The 18,574-nt window shown below is 38.9% G+C and overlaps 1 protein-coding gene across 1 annotated transcript; it reads right to left on the bottom strand.

The window, feature by feature from the left end:
* Positions 1–106: 106 nt before the first annotated feature.
* On the bottom strand, positions 107–18,333 carry slc11a2 (solute carrier family 11 member 2). The gene is made up of 17 exons (XM_086116817.1): positions 18,188–18,333; positions 14,892–14,975; positions 13,650–13,786; positions 13,032–13,151; positions 12,484–12,603; positions 11,907–12,013; positions 11,731–11,801; positions 11,593–11,660; positions 11,346–11,501; positions 10,525–10,683; positions 10,364–10,450; positions 9,535–9,654; positions 9,294–9,443; positions 9,100–9,173; positions 7,776–7,929; positions 7,219–7,272; positions 107–2,777 (listed from the first exon to the last, which is right to left on the bottom strand). Exons 2-17 carry the CDS (start codon positions 14,923–14,925, stop codon positions 2,706–2,708), a joined length of 1,683 nt encoding a protein of 560 aa, XP_085972943.1. The 5' UTR covers positions 14,926–14,975; positions 18,188–18,333; the 3' UTR covers positions 107–2,705.
* Between the last annotated feature and the right edge of the window lie 241 nt (positions 18,334–18,574).

The following is an 18,574-nucleotide window of genomic DNA, read 5'->3' on the forward strand; positions in this document are numbered from 1 at the left end:
ACGTTAATATGGGAGACAGCGACCCCTGCGGCCAGGAGACGCAAAAGAGGCAAACGGCCCCAACACATACATTGACATGACGTAGTGAAGAGAGTAGACGTTTGAATTCACAAAATGCACATTCGTTTCATGTTTATTAAATTACAAAAATATATAACACAAGGAAGACATTTATAAATGTAACCATGATTTTAAAAAACGCGAACCACACCAGTGTCAATACTGGGTGGTAATATAAAATTATATCATTCAAAAACTGTCAGTTTCTTGTCTCTATCGCTGGTTTAAATGTTGCCATGAAATGATACAGATATATATATATATAGTCGTATATATTGTATCATTTCGTTTATCCTGGTCACAGTGGTATTTGTTTGAAGTGTGAATTAGTTGTTCAACACTTAACAAAGATGATTTTCCTTTTCTCTCCCATGAACATAAAAACAATTATGCACCCAACAAGTGGGACAGACCATAAATATATAAATATATTTCCCAAGACAAAATTTAGTTAAAGGGAAAAAAAACAGGGATGTATTTTCAAAAGAAAAAAACGAAATAACATTTGGTCCAGTAATAAAACCTGCATAAACATTGTTGTTTTTGTGCACTGATGATGTTAGATGTGAGGCACACATGTGGAGGCACTTTCGGATTTAGTCAAATAAATACACCCTTTAAACAAGGCTGCATTGTGGCTTGGGTTTCATTTAATGTTCTGCTGAACTCAGGACATGAGTTTATTAAAATTCATCACATATTGATCACAACATGATAGCCGACTGACCAGCAGGTTATATTGCAAAACTGACACTTCAGTGCCCCAGCATACTGAACAGAAAAATGGCCACATTCTGCACTATAACGGCTCAGCGAATGTTACCACCCACATTGCAAAACTAGACTTGATTTGTCATATTCAGCAGACCCCGAACATACATTCGTTTTTCTCCCTGCACTTTGCATAAATAACTGGACGAAGAATAAATGACCAAATATATTAATGAATTCCCAAGTAACAGTGGTCACATGAGATGACCAATTTCAATCATATTAAATATTCAGCAGGTTTCCTAGCATAAATTCAACAAGCATCCAACAGATGCATTATTTACGCTGCATTTAAAAAAAATATGTACTGTACTATAAAATGCCACATACACTTTTCAAATATGCATGTAGAAATATGAGATGTCATCTAATTATAATTTGTACTGCATATTATGTGCACATACTGTAGCTCTGATGAATCTCTCTTCTCCCCCAACACACACACAATTAAAAAATTAAAATAGCAAAGTCCTCAATATTGATTTGGGGATGGCAGGGCACACACGAACATCCTTTTTTTTAATGGGATTTTTCACATTTATGTTATTCACTATTGATTCTTAAACCTCTTCTTAGGAACGAAATAATAAGCTCACAATTATTCATATGAAAACTTTAAGTCAATGTTTGGTGAATGGATACTGCTCAGCTGGAAAAGATAGAAAACAACAAGAGTTTTGAGATATTTTAACACATTATTCAGCATTTCCATTCATTATTGGTGTTTTTTTTATACTTTATTTATTTTGATGTATTCCTTTCCCTGACATTTTTTAAGAAAATCTTTGACAGCACACTAAAAGATCCTGTTATGTTCTACAATAGTGAGCATTGTAATCGACGATTTATTTCCATCGTATTATTTATATCCAGGATGTATTACGAAACAGTATAACTCATTTGAGAAGCTTTTCTCAAAAAAAAAAAATATATATATATATATATATATATATATATATATATATATATATGGCGGCCCGGTAGTCCAGTGGTTAGCACGTCGACTTCACAGTGCAGAGGTACCGGGTTCAATTCCAGCTCCGGCCTCCCTGTGTGGAGTTTGCACGTTCTCCCCGGGCCTGCGTGGGTTTTCTCCGGGTACTCCGGTTTCCTCCCACGTTCCAAAAACATGCGTGGCAGGCTGATTGAACTCTCTGAAATTGTCCCTAGGTGTGATTGTGAGTGTGGATGGTTGTTTGTCTCTGTGTGCCCTGCGATTGGCTGACAACCGATTCAGGGTGTCCCCCGCCTACTGCCCGAAGACAGCTGGGATAGGCTCCAGCACCCCCCGCGACCCTAGTGAGGATCAAGCGGTTCGGAAAATGGATGGATATATATATCAAAAGACACCATATTAATCCAATATAAACTTTTGCCAGTCTCATTTCAAGAACAGTAACAATTTTGTGGTGAATTGCAGATGTACAAGTGTGTGTGTGTGTGTCTATATACATATACATATACATATATATATATATACATACATATTATATATATTTTTTGACTGACCCATTTAACGTACAGTATGTTAATATAATTTGCCTTATATTATGACTGTCTATTTTCAGGAAAGACTGGATTCGCAGCAGCGTTTTCGGTACCCCCTTTCTGCTGCATATTCATTTTATTCACATCATTTTAAGGAAAGAAATAAAAAAAGTGCAACATGGGCCCTTTGTAATCAGAAGCTTAGCTACGTTTGCAGAGGCATTTGATTCAAACAACAACAACAATGGCAACTGACATTTTAAGGGCACTTTAAAGCGGAAGGCACTGAACAGGTGAAGATGCAGAAAATACTGGCCATGCTGCTGTCATCCTATCAGTGTTCTGAATCTCCATCACGGTGCGTCTTTCATCCGCGACGGGTTCTCCTATCTCTCCACCACAGTGTCCACATCCATGTCATTCAGTAAATAAATATCCGTGTGCCGCGCAAACCCCATCTGCAGGCGAGAAGAAGGGGAGACGGACAATTCATCAGTAGGATGCACTTGTGATAATTGACCGAAAATGTTAAAAAGAGATCCTTACTGATTGTTCTTTGTTAATCTAAGTTTGTATTCTAAAAGGTCAAGCAAATGAAGAGAGCGACATGGAGGAAACACACGTTGCCACATTGTACTTATTTGGGCCCTTTGGTGCAAAATCAAAAAGTGATGAATTTTTGAAAAAGAAACATGAGCGGGGGGGACAATCACATGACAGTTTGTTGATTTGAATTAGTGATGACTCGAAGGTGCTCACCTTTCCTCATTTAACCCCCGGAAAGTCCTGCAAAAGAGTAACTCGCACCACTGGACATACATCGCTACTGTCAATTATAGAATGGTTCTACACTGCCTCGCATCCGGAGAGTATCGTAGTAGGCTATTGGGGTGCTATTACCATTAATCAGACTCTATTTCAAGGCTCGAATTCTTTAGAATTCAGACATAAGACACCATATATGGTAGGCAGTCTTTGCCATTTATTTTAAACAAATGGTAGGTCTCGGTCAGAAGCATAGGATACACAGAAGACAATAAATGTATACAATACTGCATTCTGCAACATAGCGAATGTGTATGGACACAAAAGGAGGGAACATATTACGTTTATAAAAAAATAAATCACAGTCATAAGTGGATGTGAGCATTGACAGAACATCAATATGTATTTGTCAGGTAAAAAAGTGTGCATGTGTGTTGTTCTTAACAGTGCCTTAGTTGTTAAAAAAAAGACTTAATGTTGGCCGATAACATCATTATGATGATGGATTTTGATCAACGCTTCAAAACAGTTGTCAATTTCCACACAAAAACACTTTGAACGACGCCACTAAACCCGTTCTGTGAAAAACACTGCCATATAAGTGACAGATGGTGAGCCCTTTACAGAAAATACAATGAAAATAAATACAGTGGATGAAAAGAAAAAAAATCTTCATCACTCCTCAAATTTGAAAATTGAATGATATAAATAATTCATTGAATGCTGCCTGAAATTTTTAGCTTCATGTTAACTATTGTTTTCTTTCAATTTCAGAATTTTTTCAAAGTGGTCCAAAATAAAATGACTTGATTACTTACTGCTTTATCGTATGTAGTAGTCAAGTAGATTTTAGTTTACTATATAGTATGTGCACCTTAATTCTAGCAATGTGGATTACTAAAACAGTGTTGTATCACCATTGGCTGGTTTGGATTCAAACACTTCAAAGCAATGTAAAGAATGTGGATAACTATTTAAAAGTAACAGACAGTGATGAGTTTTATATATCCCCCCCTTGTTTGTTGTTTGTTTTGTTTGTTTGTTTATTGAACATAAAACATATATACAGTAATAATTTGACAGAAAATAAGGTAGATAAAAAAAGTAAAAAGAAAGAAATCAATCTTCATTCAACACAGTTATTATGTTCAAGGGAGTAGGAAGAAGTAAAAAACTTATCTAGTCCTACCCCGTTATGTGATTGTATCTAATAAATCATTTTTATATCAATCAGAAAAGAAAAAAGTAAGAAGAAAGAAGTCTCCATTAAGGCTCATACTTTACCCTTAACCGTGATATTTTTACAACTTTTGGTTTGTATCGGGATTATATACTTCCACACCCTGACACTCTTGTGTCAATTTTCTCTTAAATTCATAATGGATATTTATATACCTTTCTCTATTTATCAACTTAGTTCTGATTTATCATTATATTTAATGTTTTGAATTTATCATTTTAACTCTGATTGATGTAGGTTGTTTGTACTATTTTTTTGAATTTGTTTTTGAACTCAGCAAGCGATTTACTCATTTTCAGGTCCGTTTCGAGATTATTCCACAGATTAACACCTTTGATAGATACACTTCTTTGCTTGATGTTTGTTCTTGTTTTGAGTTTTTTGAATAAGTTGGTACCTCTTAAATCATAGCTGCTTTCTCGAATTTCGAAAAACTTCTGAATGTTTTGGCAGAGCAGGTTATTGTGTGCTTTGTACATTAATTGGGCGATTTTAAAGTCAACCAGGTCATAAAATTTCATCGTATTTAATTTGATAAATAGTGGATTTGTGGGTTCCGTATATTTTGATCTATTAATAATTCGAATTGCTTTTTTTTGTAGGTTGAGAATAGGGAGTGTGTTTGTTTTGCAGGCATTTCCCCATATTTCCACACAGTAGGTCATATATGGTAATAATAATGAAGTGTACAATGTGTACAAAGATCTCTTATTTAGCACTTCCTTGGTTTTGTAGAGGATCCCTACGGTTTTGGCTATTTTTCTTTTTACGTTATCGATATGTGGCTTCCAACATAGTTTTGAGTCTATTACTAATCCGAGAAACTTGGTTTCATACGCTCTTTCTATCTCAATTGAGTTTACCATAATTTTAGCTTGGTGTTTGATTGGTCTTGTGCCAAAAACAATTAACTTCGATTTTTTCAGGTTAAGTGACAATTTATTTCTGTCGAACCAGTTTTTTAATTTGTTTAATTCGTTTTCTACGGTTGTCAGGAGCTGTTTCAGATTTATTCCAGAACAGTAGAAAGTTGTATCATCAGCAAATAGGACACATTTAAATTGTTTTGAGACCTTGCAGATATCATTTATATATAAGATGAATAGTTTTGGACCAAGCACTGACCCCTGAGGAACTCCGTGAGTGATTTTTAGTTGATTCGTTTTTTTTATTGTTGAGTTGCACGTACTGATATCTGTTTTCTAAATAACTTTTTATCCATTGTGATCCAATTCTCACTAGATTTTAACAATTCAAACCTGTCTGAGACATTCAAACAGTCTGAACGGACAGTTAAGAGGAAGGGAAAACTTGCTTCACAGTCTCTTCCATTTCTTATTTTGACCCCACCCCACAAATATGACAAAATAATAATCCAATCAAGATCAGTTACTCTGCGCAGAACAACCTCCGCCCCCCCCCTTCACCAAATAAAGATTCTGTATTATTATAGCGATATCAGATGCCGATTACAATTGGCGAATGTAGTGGGCTTTTAATGTTATATGTAATCTTAGATTAAAATGTGCATACAAAATTCATCATCACAGCAGAAGGACAAAAAAGGAATCAAAAATCAAACAAAAAAAGAAAAAAGACAGTCTGTTTTATACCAGTGATGCACAAATAAAGACATCAGTCCCTATTCGGTGGCTTGATCGTATCAAATGTGTACCGGTACATAGTTTACGAGACTGTGCTTCATCTACTTGGAATAATTTATACGCCCAAATGTCACTCCCATTTGATCCCTTTTAGTGAGGCATTCCTCAGCAGTTACATAAAGTCAGTTATCTCAGAGGCCTTTCCAAAAAAGATGCTCCATTTTTTTCTGAACCATCGTCAGCACAGAGGGCGAGAAAATGTATCAGGACACACACAAAAAAAATAATAAAATAAAAAAAATCAGTGCAACCATCACTGCGGGACTGACTCAAAATCGAACAGAATGAGACAAAATGTAGTCAGTCGTCTAAGCACAATTGTGCAAATATTCCCCTTCGGTGTCTTGGACACGTTACAGCCACAAGATATCGTAAGACAGCTATGCTGGATATTAATGGCCGTAACAACTCCGACTTTTTCAGTCTATTAATATATGAAACAAACTTCTGATGCAGCAAATAAAAGTGGGTGAATAAATCCAGGGACTCAACTGCATCGGTTTAATACGAGAGAATGGGGTATGCTGATGTACATTATGATGTCTCAAGATGACCATAAATCATAAAATTACCTTCATTTAACTGATTCAACCGCTTTTAAGTACGACTGCAACTGTCTGTAGCAGGAACAAGTTGCGCCTCTTTTATTAACCTGAAAAAACAAACGTAGTTCCTTCAAGCTTCTTCAAACTTTTAAAGGCTGTCAGCTTGCCCAGTTTAAGGTTTTTGCTCCAAGGGTATTTTGCAAGACTACTGAAACAATTTAATCAGTGGTGTTTAAAAAAAAAATTAAAAAAAATACTGGCTGAACCTTTTGTAGCTCATAAGTTGAAAGATTTTATGAAACAATTAAAATGTGGCATTAATTGCGCTTGGCCATAATAAAGCAAGCGCGGCCACCTGTAAAGTCAGTGTTCAGATTGTGCTCAACCGTGTCAATGTAATTATATTCATACAGAAGTGAATTTATATTGCGGCAAGCGAAGGCAAACGCTACCCCGGCATCAACTTTACATAAGCACATTCGGATAACCGAGCCAGACAGGAGAATAACATGATTGATTGACGGGGGGCGAGGGGACGTTAAGACATGAACTTCGACAGTCCCGGTTGAATACAAGGCTCAGAGTCTTCAGAAGAAAGAGGAATGCTGCCGGGTTACTGTGCTGTTCTTCTCTAGGAGTTGGACTCAGACTGTTCTTCTATGAACACAGCAGGTCGATTGCTTACCCTGCTGCCAAAGTCCAGGCAGGTGACCCCCAGGGCGACCAAACAGTGCCACGCCTGCACACGAGACAGGAAAGGCCAGTCAAGTAAAAGAAAAGTCATTACTGTAAAATATGGTCCATTGAGCACAATGCGATGTAAGCCAATCCCACTAAAAATTCTCATAACAATAATAATAGTAATAATCTGAACATTTTTCCCCACACACCTATTACACCTTCGAATACAAATGAAAAAAAAACTGCCAACCATACTGTATGAAATAAACATGGCGCTCTCTGAAACCCATGAACAGTAAATGCGATTTTGGTGTGTGAAAGAAAATGTAAAAATAGACGAGAACGTGACCCTCGTCGAATTAGGGTGGAACAAAAAAAACGCCAAATAAGCCGCATGAGTTTGAAGCTGTGAAAAAAAGTTTATACTTACAGTCTGAAGTTTATGGTAGTTAGCAGAATTATACCCCCACACCCCACAAAAAAAATGTTGCTATCTATTTACTTTTCCTTGGTGACACAAATGAGAACATCGAGGTTGTAAAAAAAAAAAAAAAAACTCACCAGGTAGCCTACAAAGCACAGATAGGCGACGGAGAGCAGAGCAACCAGGACGTAGAGCCAAACGCTGTGCAGCGTCGCCACATAGACCACCACAAAGTAAATGTTGATAGAACAAACCGACAGGATGACGATGCCGCCGCCGATCTTCCAAAACCTGAAAGAAACAAGAAGATACTTTCATTATGGATGCTAGATACGGGCGATACAGATATTGGCTTAACTCCTTCAGTACCAGCCAATTCTAGACCAAGTCTGAAAAGACGTTTAAAAACGTCTTTGGGAGTGAATGAGTTAAGTAGTTACGCATCCCCTTGATGCGTGAAGGACTGGAAAAGAAAGGAAAACAACCTCAAGCATCTCATATTTTTGTAAATATTTTGTCATATCTTTTGGAACAAAAGCGAAGAAATGAAACAAGAGTACAGCTTCCATGACTGTGTAGAATGTATACTGTAGATTCTTCTTATTCTGCCCCCAGTAATTGTATTACAGTGCAGTGCCCCTAGTGATGGAAGTATTGTATTACAATTCAGTACAGTGCCCCTAGTGGTGGAAGTAGTTAGAACCACCCAAAAAGTCAGTGGGGTAGCCATTTTGATTCACAACAGTGTAACAGTGGAGAGGTATGATAACATCCACTTCAATCTTCCTTCTTTTGACACGTTTAGGCACAATCCATTTACTCTTCTGCCCTAACCATGCGTTTGGCATGAGAGCTTGGCGTAGACAGCGAGCTATACAGTACAAGACTTCCATAAAAATACCAAACGGTGGATTCTCATCTTCGTGTTTTTATTGGCGTATTGTTTAGCTCGCTATCTACGCCAAGCTCTCGTGTTAAACGCATGGTTAGGGCAGAAGACTTCTTATAGCCAAGGCCATCTAGAAGCAGAAATCTTTTTTGGCCAGTTCCTCAGAGAATTCTTTGCCATTAGATGACATATTTAACTTCCAGTAACCAGTATGAAAGTAACTCCAGCAACTCCCCATCCATTGTAACATTGAACAAGTCACATGACACCAGGGAGGGAAAATAGCTAATTTGGCTCAATTTGGAAATTTTTACTTGGGAGGGGGCGGGTGTACTCACTTTTGTTTCCAGATGGCCGTGTGTTGAGTGATTGTGACTGACTACTTCACATCAAAGTGTCATGTCATCAAAAAACATTTCCCAAAATGTGGAGGTTTTATAGAATTTTGTGATACTGTACTCATTGTACCTCACTAAATTCAGGCGGAACTAAAGGCTCTGTTTGGTAATCTGATTCAGATTTGAGTCTCAACACTTTTACTAACAGGGAATATTGATAGTCAGTTTGCTTACAAGCCATTCGCAAAGTCGTTCATGATGGACGTCAGGCTGGTGAAGGTCAAAATTGGGATCAAGGCAAAAGGAAGCTAAGGATGAGAAGCAGAATTTAGTTGTACACACCTTCTACTGAACTCTCTCGCAACCAGCGCATGGACACAAAAAAACTGAAACAACAGGTTTTGCAAGCGTTCCTAAATGAGTCAGACCTGCATGCTTTGTAACACATTAAGGAAGTCATTCATCCCAGTCAGATGCTGCACATCCTGAAATATAGCCACCAGCAGCGTGGGCGTGATGGCGATGGAACGCGTCAGCAGAACTCGCGCAAACCGAGACCACCTCAGGTTTAAGAAACCCTTTCCAAAATAGTAAGGAAAAAAAGAAAAACGTCACCACATTGAATTTCGTTTGTTTCAATCAACACTGTCAACAACCACACAAGCGTACCTCCATAACAAACTGTCCAGAGTAGGTCCCTGTCATGGTGGAACTCTGCCCTGCAGCAAGGATGCCGATGGCCCAGATGTACAGCGCGGCGGGGCCGAAGAAACAGCCCAGAACCACCCCCTGAATAATAAGTGACAAAAAAAATGTTTTTAAAAATCTATTTTTAACAAGTTTTTTCCCCCACAATGGACTCACACTCAGTGAGCTAATCCTGCAAAAAAAACAACAACAAAAAAACATTCACTGAAGTTACATGCTTGCACTGACATCTTTACATAATTTCCCACCTGATAATGATTTCCATAAACACAATTCATTGTACACCCATGGTGATTTTCATTAGCCTTCACAGCCAGAGTGCAGTAGAATCTTTTGATGGCTCTTTTGGCAATGTGCCATTTTATTTACTGTATCTGCATTATCACCCGTGGCTACGAATGAGTAGCTTCATGAAGTTTTAAAATAAGAAATCCCTTTTAGATTATCACTGTAAATTATTTTCTCCACAAAAGTGCTGATGCAAGTATTTTCAAGATAAAGCAGAATATTATAATTCAGTAAAGTGCCTAAAGTGGTTATAGCAAAGATACCATAAACATTAATAAGGTTAAGTTTGCCACTCGTCAGGCTGCCTATCATATATAAAACCAAATATATATTTGCATAAAATTTGAAGTCTCTTCTCTATCAACAAAAACAGAGCATAAAATCTTAGAAACTGAAGGCACCATCTAATATCCCAATTGTTTATTTGTAAGAAATGTTGTTGACTTATCCTCGAATTGAACATCTTAAATGTCTTCCAGCAAGTACTGATGAGTAAACGTACCCCCTTATAGATATCCACTTCCAGCGTTTCATTGTTGTTTGGGAAGAGCCCTTGGTGAGGGATGCTGGTGGCATTGCACACTTGGTTCTGTGACCAGAAAAATCAAGATGAACACTGCAGCGCACTTCAGTGCGTTTGCTAAACCACGCCAGTATACGCACCACATCCCAGTTGGTCTTATTGTAGAAGGCCTGGGCAAAAACGGCTACAACAAAGACGTTGATGAGGAACGAGACGAACAGCGCGATGGTCGACTCAATGAAATAATACTTGTTGGCTTCCTTTACTTCCTTCTTATTTCGACGGTCAATATCACGAGACTGCATGGGGAAATAAATGAGGGGCGGGGGTCATATTATTCATTAGTTTCACACACTCATTGAAAACCATTTTCATAAGCGTTGACGGGCTGCCAAAAATTTAACATGTCCAATACTTTCACGCATTTATCAGACATTTTATAGAACCTGGACAACTGAAAGACACAAGGGCTGTTCAAGAAGTCAGCATTTTCCCTGAAACTTTCCCCGCAAAAATAATTGTTGAAAATATGTGTATTTTTCTACTTTGCTGTGAAACTACTGTCATAACACTGATCTGTGATTGTGTTGTATTATTTTATGTTATTATGACTTCAAGATGGCGCCGCAAGAGTAGCTGCCTTTACAGCTGCTCCAATACTTTTTATTCTTCTACTTTCTTCCTGTCATAACTTTGCTGCTGGAAATGGGAATTTCTCCAACGTGAGACGAATAAAGGTTTTCTTATTCTTATTATTCTTACTATTTATGAAGGTTAGGGACCGAGCTCCAACTCAAATATCAACAATCTCCAAGTGATATTATTTGACGCCCCTTCAATGACCTGAAACTGCAACATAATGGCAGCCAGCAAATCCCAAACTATGTCCAAGCAAATGTGTGTAAACTGTAGCACTTTTTCAACAAATAACAAGCGGTAGACTTGATAAAACAATTCTCACTTTGACCAAAGCCGAGTGAAGATAGATGTTGTGCGGCATGATGACAGCGCCGACGATGCCAACAGCTTGCTCCAGTTGCGTGGGCCCGCACCCGTCACAGTACGGCACAAACATGCCCTTCAGCACTTCCCCTTGGTTTGGTTTCACAAGCACATACTACAGAGGGAGGGGGGGAAGCAAATTGTCAAATATGTCATTGGTGGCCTCCATTGAATAAAAGGGGGAGGAGAAAAAGGAGAAATGTTACCTCATAACCAAAACTTAAAGCCATGACAGTGATGAGAAAACCAAAGAAAGCTTCAAGTTTTCTCAGGCCTACAAAAGGGATCAGATGTGAGGCCATGCTGCACTGATAACTTTAAATGAGTTAAAAATCATCACATACCATATTTGTCCAAAAAGAGAAAGACAAATGTATCAGTGATGGTAATGAGTACTCCAGCCCATAAAGGAATCCTGAGAAAAGAAAAAAAGAACACGAAAAAATAGTGAGTTTGACCCACTGTGACAAAACTATTTTACTTCCATGGAGTAGTATTAAAGATACGATTGATAAAGTACCTGCCCACAGAGAGAAGATTGAGAGCTATTGCACAGCCAATCACCTCCTGCATGTCTGAGCCAATAATCGCCAACTCCACCATTATCCATAGTATGATCCGAGGGACCTGTCAGAAAAGAGTGCAACCGTTAAGTGTACAGTAAATACTGCACGGGTTGTCATGTCAATGGGTTGAGAGGCATATGTGCCTTTAAGAGGCGGGGCCTTGTAGGGTAACATGCGACCTCTGTGAGAGAGCCTCCATGAGAGTGTCTGGACATGAGCTATGGCCAACAGTGGCTTATGCGTGAGCTTGCCTACTGCTTCGGGGGCTCTCCTTTCCCACACAAGGTGGTTACAGTAAGTAAGAACATAGTATAGACCCATAAAAAAATAATAAGAATTGGAATCCTGAAAAATAATAAACATTTAAATATATATAAATAAATCAACGGTACAGCGGGGGGAGTGAACGATGACCCGCAATACAGCACGGGAAACATGGTATATTTATGGCTGGTAGTCTCTGCAGTTGAGTGTCTGCATTTTTGAGTTGCCATTCTACGAAACAGATATTAAGGGAGTGCGGATGCTCACGGTGGAATATTGCCGATTGCAGACTTCCGCCAGGTGCATTCCTGTGACGACGCCGAGACGTGCCGCCAACCTCTGCAACAGCAGCCCGATGACGGTGGCCCCCAACAGCACCCACAGGAGCTTGGCAAAGAGAGAGAAGACCAGCAGGTGATTCATTAGATGGAGTTGGGGCGTTGCAAAATGGGTTCCAAATAAAAATCGGACTTTTTGCAAAAAATTCTTATTTTAATAGACCCCCCCCCCCAATCCCCTCACCCTGAAAAATAAACATCATAAGTGACATTAACATTAATAGCTAAACTGTATCCCTTAATTTCAGACAATGTGGTTTTCAAATCTTGAAACGGTAATGGTTAGCTCTTCTAGCTAACCCGTCAACAATGATGAAACATTTACTTTAATACCATATCACACAAATAACTAAAATACGTATTTGCGTTTGTTTACAAGTGTGCAAATCACAGAGTAAAATCACACCGTGGCCCGCATCGACCAATAAGTATTTTCAGCTCTAAGCCATTCAAGATCAATAATTTCCATGTATTCACCTTAAATCCAGCTTCTGCTCCAGACTGCAGGTCAGACTCAATGTTTCCTGGATCTAAGTAAGCGATGCTCATCAAGAACCCGGGTCCAGTGAAAGCCCAGAGTTTCTTAAAACTGAACGCCTGTGATGGAGAAAGACAAACTTAATATTATCATGTTTCAAAGTTTCATTTCAGTATATGCTTGATTGAACTCGAACGCTATGTTCTCACAACTTGTACACAATGGAGCACACAGAAAAAAGGGCCAACTTGAGCTGAATGAAGCCAAGGCCTCATTAACTGATAACCAAGACAGCAAGGTTCAACTTCGGGAGGGCAGCATGACAAGATGTCCTTCAGTTTGTTACAGTGTCGCAATTCGTGCGAAATCTACGCATTAAATTAACAAGGTATCCATTGTTTGCACCGGAAGATGTTTTGGCCTCCAGGTGTACACCGAGGGGCATAGTGACTCCTCTCTAATTTTGTCTACAACGCAAAAGAGAAATTCAGAACCATTCATCTTAAGTTATACTTGGAAGATGTTCAGCATCCTTCTCAACTCACATTCCAAGAATCTGTGCATTTACAAGCTTATGGGGACAGGCCTGTGTTTTAGAAGTGGTTGTCAGGCAGTACCTGATTGACATTTTCGGGAATGGCCACCTTCTCTTCAAAGTATGTGGAGAAGGGCTCATCTAATTCCGCGGGGGAGGCCGGAGGAGAGATGGAGTTGTACTGATTGCTCTGAATGTCCTGGTCATGAGGGGAGTCCTCTAAAACAACACACACAGAAAACAGAAAAAAAAGTAAGACTGAAACAATTTATCAGGTAACAATATTATATTGTACTGCCCCCAACAGCTGGTCAAAACCAGACGCAGTCAAGCCGTGCACTTTGAAACACTTTATTGGACAAACGGAAACAAAGTAAACACGTAAGAAGCGCATTTCTACCCAGGATAGCCCCAACTGACACCCAGGGACTCAACAATCAACTTGGAGACCGGCTAACGGCTAGCCAGCTAACAGTCAGCTGCTATTCTGAGCACACAATATCCAACCGTACACTCTCGTTTGATCATTCACCAGGCCAGGCTCCACCTTCTATAGCCACACACACATAAAGTCACAGATATTACAGTCTGAAACTTGAGGATGGCAATCCCAAGGGCACAACAAGAATAGCTGCACATTTTATTGTTTAATAACGCAACATCCAATTTTATCCGATTACTCAATTAGTCGATGGGTTGTAGAATAATCGATTCAAAAAATGGTCGAGGGTAGCCGTCCGAGAAAAAAAGGAGGGAGATTGTTGTCAAAGAGAAAAAGGATAAGATTTTGAATCTGATCATTTAACCCTTTCATGCACCGGATAACATGATAAGGTGTCCACTGCAGTAACCGCTGTCCCTCAAAGGGTTAATGCCACATGTATATTTAAAAGAAAAACATTTATATCTCTCTAATAAGTAACAAACAAATTATTTTATGAGCAGAAACAGACACTTGCAAAACAAACTACAAGGGGGAAGTTACTCATGGCCATTTAAAAGTTACTAAAAAGGTGAGTAGCTCTCGTTCCGTTCCTTCATGACTAGCACCTACTGGCACCAAAGTGCAACGTGGACTTTGCTGCCTGGTGACATTCAATGGACTCCACCTTTACATGTCAAACCATTCTGACATTAAACAAACAAAAAAAAAAAGTGTCAACATACTACATTGTGTGTGTGTGTGTACAAATACAGCATACTGCCCTAACATCACTCAGACAGCAATGAGGTACATGTATTGGAATTCTAATGTCAACGGGTGCGCATGTGCCCGTGCGAGTGTGCGCAGGTTGCTCATGTTTCTGTTGGTGTAATCGGTTACCTTGGAGGAGGTCTCCATCCCGCTGGGCCTTCATCAGGGCAGGCTGACAGCTCCCTGGGAACTTGAGGGGTGATTTTCAACCTCCTGACAAAAAGGACACAAAACGATCGGAATATTTCACCCGAGCCTACTAGAATAAAAAACAATAATCCCTTGGTCTTACTGTGTACTTTCTAAAATTATCCTGATTAGTCTGAAGTAGTTGCCGTGTTTGGTGGTAAAATACCTCACAGCAGATTCATGTTTTTGGAATGTGTAGAGTAGGAGTGGGAGGTACATTACATGCTTGGCTTTTTTTTATGATACTGTATTGTTATATTCATTTGAGAAGATGTTTTGCAATTTTGGATTTGATCCCCAAGAAGCACAAGTGCATCTTTTCTCGCAATAGTTTCACTTTGAGTAAAAGACATTATTCTGCAATGAATTGTTCCCCTTGATCTCCTTTCAAGACAAAAATGTTTTGGGGGGGAAAAAGTGACCTATGAAGGCAAAAAAAGTTTCACTTCCACTTGAAATGAAACTTTCCCCTGCACTGTTTTTTTTCTTTTTAATCTCTACTGTACACAACATACTCTTAAATCAGCAATCCAAGGATGTATTGCCATTCCAGGGAAAGAACCTTGAGAAGTTTTCTCTGACACAGACTGGGCACATGACTGTATGATCATGAGACAAATGCCGCAAAGCCACTTCGCCATCCAGGCAAGATTTCACTTCCTCTGCAACTAATATTTCCCAAGTGACTAATATTACGCGATGATATTCTGAGTAAATAAACAAAATCATGACAATCAAGAATCGGAAGCACATATTGTAAGATGACAATCTTAATCAAACAAATGTACAGATAGTAAAATACAAAACGGGACAATGCGACACACTCGATTTCTTGGAATGCATTTTTTGCTGATAGAAGAACAAAGTTTTGTACTTAGTCGTTAAGGGCTTTGATACAAATCAGTTGTATTAGATAACAATCCGTTTTGATCTTGTCTTTCTGGGGAAAAAAAAAAATTGAGTCAGAGGCCATGTTTAAGTCAACAATACAAGGGAGCCTGGAAATTTAAATGCACCGCTGCTTCATCCTTTCCGTGTCGTGTGAATTATTCTTTGTAAATAATGCCTTTTGAAAACAAATTGGAGGTCAACTAGGCATGCTCGAAAGGATTTCGTTTGACCTTGGAGGACCCACTGTCTATCCGATCATTTGAATAGCTGATGACTGGTCATGTGGTGGAGCTTAAAGGAATAGTTTGTCATTCTTCATGAGCCCAGTGGGTCACACAGGCCCACATGATCCGAGTGAAATTCCCTCAATAGACTGATCATAGCATCCTTTAGTATAAAACAGGGGCACATTGAATTCAAGGACTGAGTTGGAGCTTCCGCAAGTGTGTTGGAAAGAATATTAGTTTTTATTAGAGTTAGCAGTCATTTTTAAAAGTAACACATTTTTTTGCCTGCACTCCAGCGACATATTCTAATAGGGATAACGGTATGGCATGCACTAAATTCCAGTATAAGATAAGATAAGATATCCTTTATTTGTCCCACACTGGGGAAATTTACAGTATGGAACATAACATAATGTTTCATGTGTCGGCACTAATGCCTTCCTACTTCTGAAGCAAGCAGCATTTCAGTAATTACTAAGTCATTGACAACATTCTTGTAAACTTGGTGTCCATTCAAAGAAAAACAAAACACACCTGGAAAATAATGCTGGGAAAGTTAAGAAAGAGTATTTAAAAATTGTTTCACTGTATCCACGGAATCAAATTATGCAGTCAAGATATTTCCCAAAGCGAATTGGTAGCCTGTCTGACATTAAAAAATTAATCATTCAACCTTCAAATCAATGTTTCAGAAAAAAGGGAAAGTGTATTTTTCATTTGCTACATTGCAGCTGGCAAGACACCCTTTCAATTCTGTGCGGTCTACATGTGTGATGATTCCGATGTGCGGTTTTACCCTTTCACAGTTCTGGGATTGTCCCATGGCCCACCAAAGAACAACAGGCGCATGCTTCTATGGGATTCTAGACGTTGTGTCACTTGGGTAACATCGTCTAATTTCATGGTAAAAGAATAACATCAAACATTTTTTTGTTTGTTTGTTTGTTTTTTGCTTTTAAAATGAATCAAATTTGACTTTGAACAGTGTGCAAGTGTGAGCGCTTTGCCTGTGCCATTAAGAAAGATTTTATGGTCGTGACAATTTGGACCCTGAAGAAACGTACCGTCGTCCATAAATGGTTGCCCTCAAAGGGAATTACAGTTTTGAAAGTCAGTGGTCAATCATTGTCATAGATCATATTGCGGAATTGGAGGTACCGTTGTATCATATTTCTGAGGATAATAATTTAGACCTAATTACAAATGAGTTTCTTGATCTGAATGGTGGAGAAAGTAAAGTAACTGCGAGATAAGCCACCTTATCAGCACATGGCAGCTTTTGGAATCACAAGTTCCCTTCTGTGACAACTCCCAAACGAACAAGTGACCTCGAAAGGTATAACAATACAGTCCGAAGCGCTCAAGTCTATTTTCAGCTAAAATTCAAAGCGTTAATTTTGAGAAAAAGGGAAAAAGAAGATCAACAAGTACATTTGGGTGATGATCTGGTTATCAAAATATGACTATTTTCAACCCAAGTCATTTACACATGATAAATTTTGTGTATAGTTGGGAGTGTCCAACTTTGAATTTAAAGACTTGCTGCAGAACATCTCGACACTGCAGCCTCATTCATTCATAACCGGTCCTATCAATCGAGATATCAACAGGATGAATCGTGAGGACGCGGGGTTGTAACAAAGAGCACAAGGCGAAATTCTGTTCACAAATTCATGTGTAATTAGAGGCTGCGACTACAAACCACACAAATAACAGTCGGTTAAAAAAAAGAGAGAAAAATGTGACATAAAAGAGAGAGCTCATCTTAAATAATCACAATGTAGTGACAACGACGATAGAACATTGACTATTATTGATGAAGATTTATTTGGTTTTAACTACAGCACTTTGTCCTCAAAACTTTTAACCTCGAGTTCTGATGGCGTGGGAAAAATAGAAACGACCTGCCCACGCCGACTGTTGTCGTTGTTGTACACGTGGCTTAGAAGTCTATACAGTATATATATTTTTTAAATCCTACCAACGGTACACCCCAAAAAATAAAAAAAAGTCCACGGTGGGTTGCCAAAGTCATACACGAGCTAACACAAGCTACGTGCTAGTTTCCGCGATTCCATCGCTTTGTGACCTTTACCAAAGTATTTTTAACAACCTTACTTGATTGTAGAGTCGGCAAGAGCCACTTATATTGTATTTCGGCAATGGCGTCCGATATCCAACACCCACCATGGGTATAAATGTAAGTTCGGGGAATGGAATCAGCGTTATCAGGTTGAACTCAAGCGCATTTGTGTCTCGTCGGATCTTGGCATGTCAACTTTGAGTTCGAGTATACTGCGCATGCACATAAAACTAAGACTGCTCTGATTGGCCAATGAGTTGCGCCTGTAAAAATTACGCCTTGATTTTTTTTCTGCGGATAAACGTCATATCAACGCGTCACTGGCTGTTTTGGCCATAGACCGAGATACATTCATGCAGTCTTGGGTCTTGAGGCATATGTCTTTGTCGCCGCCATATTTGATGTGGCAAAGCGATCGGTTT

The sequence above is a fragment of the Hippocampus guttulatus genome, chromosome 8 (assembly GCF_054856545.1).
Source record: "Hippocampus guttulatus isolate MCC_2025c chromosome 8, RoL_Hgut_1.0, whole genome shotgun sequence".
NCBI classification, from domain to species: Eukaryota; Metazoa; Chordata; class Actinopteri; order Syngnathiformes; family Syngnathidae; genus Hippocampus; species Hippocampus guttulatus.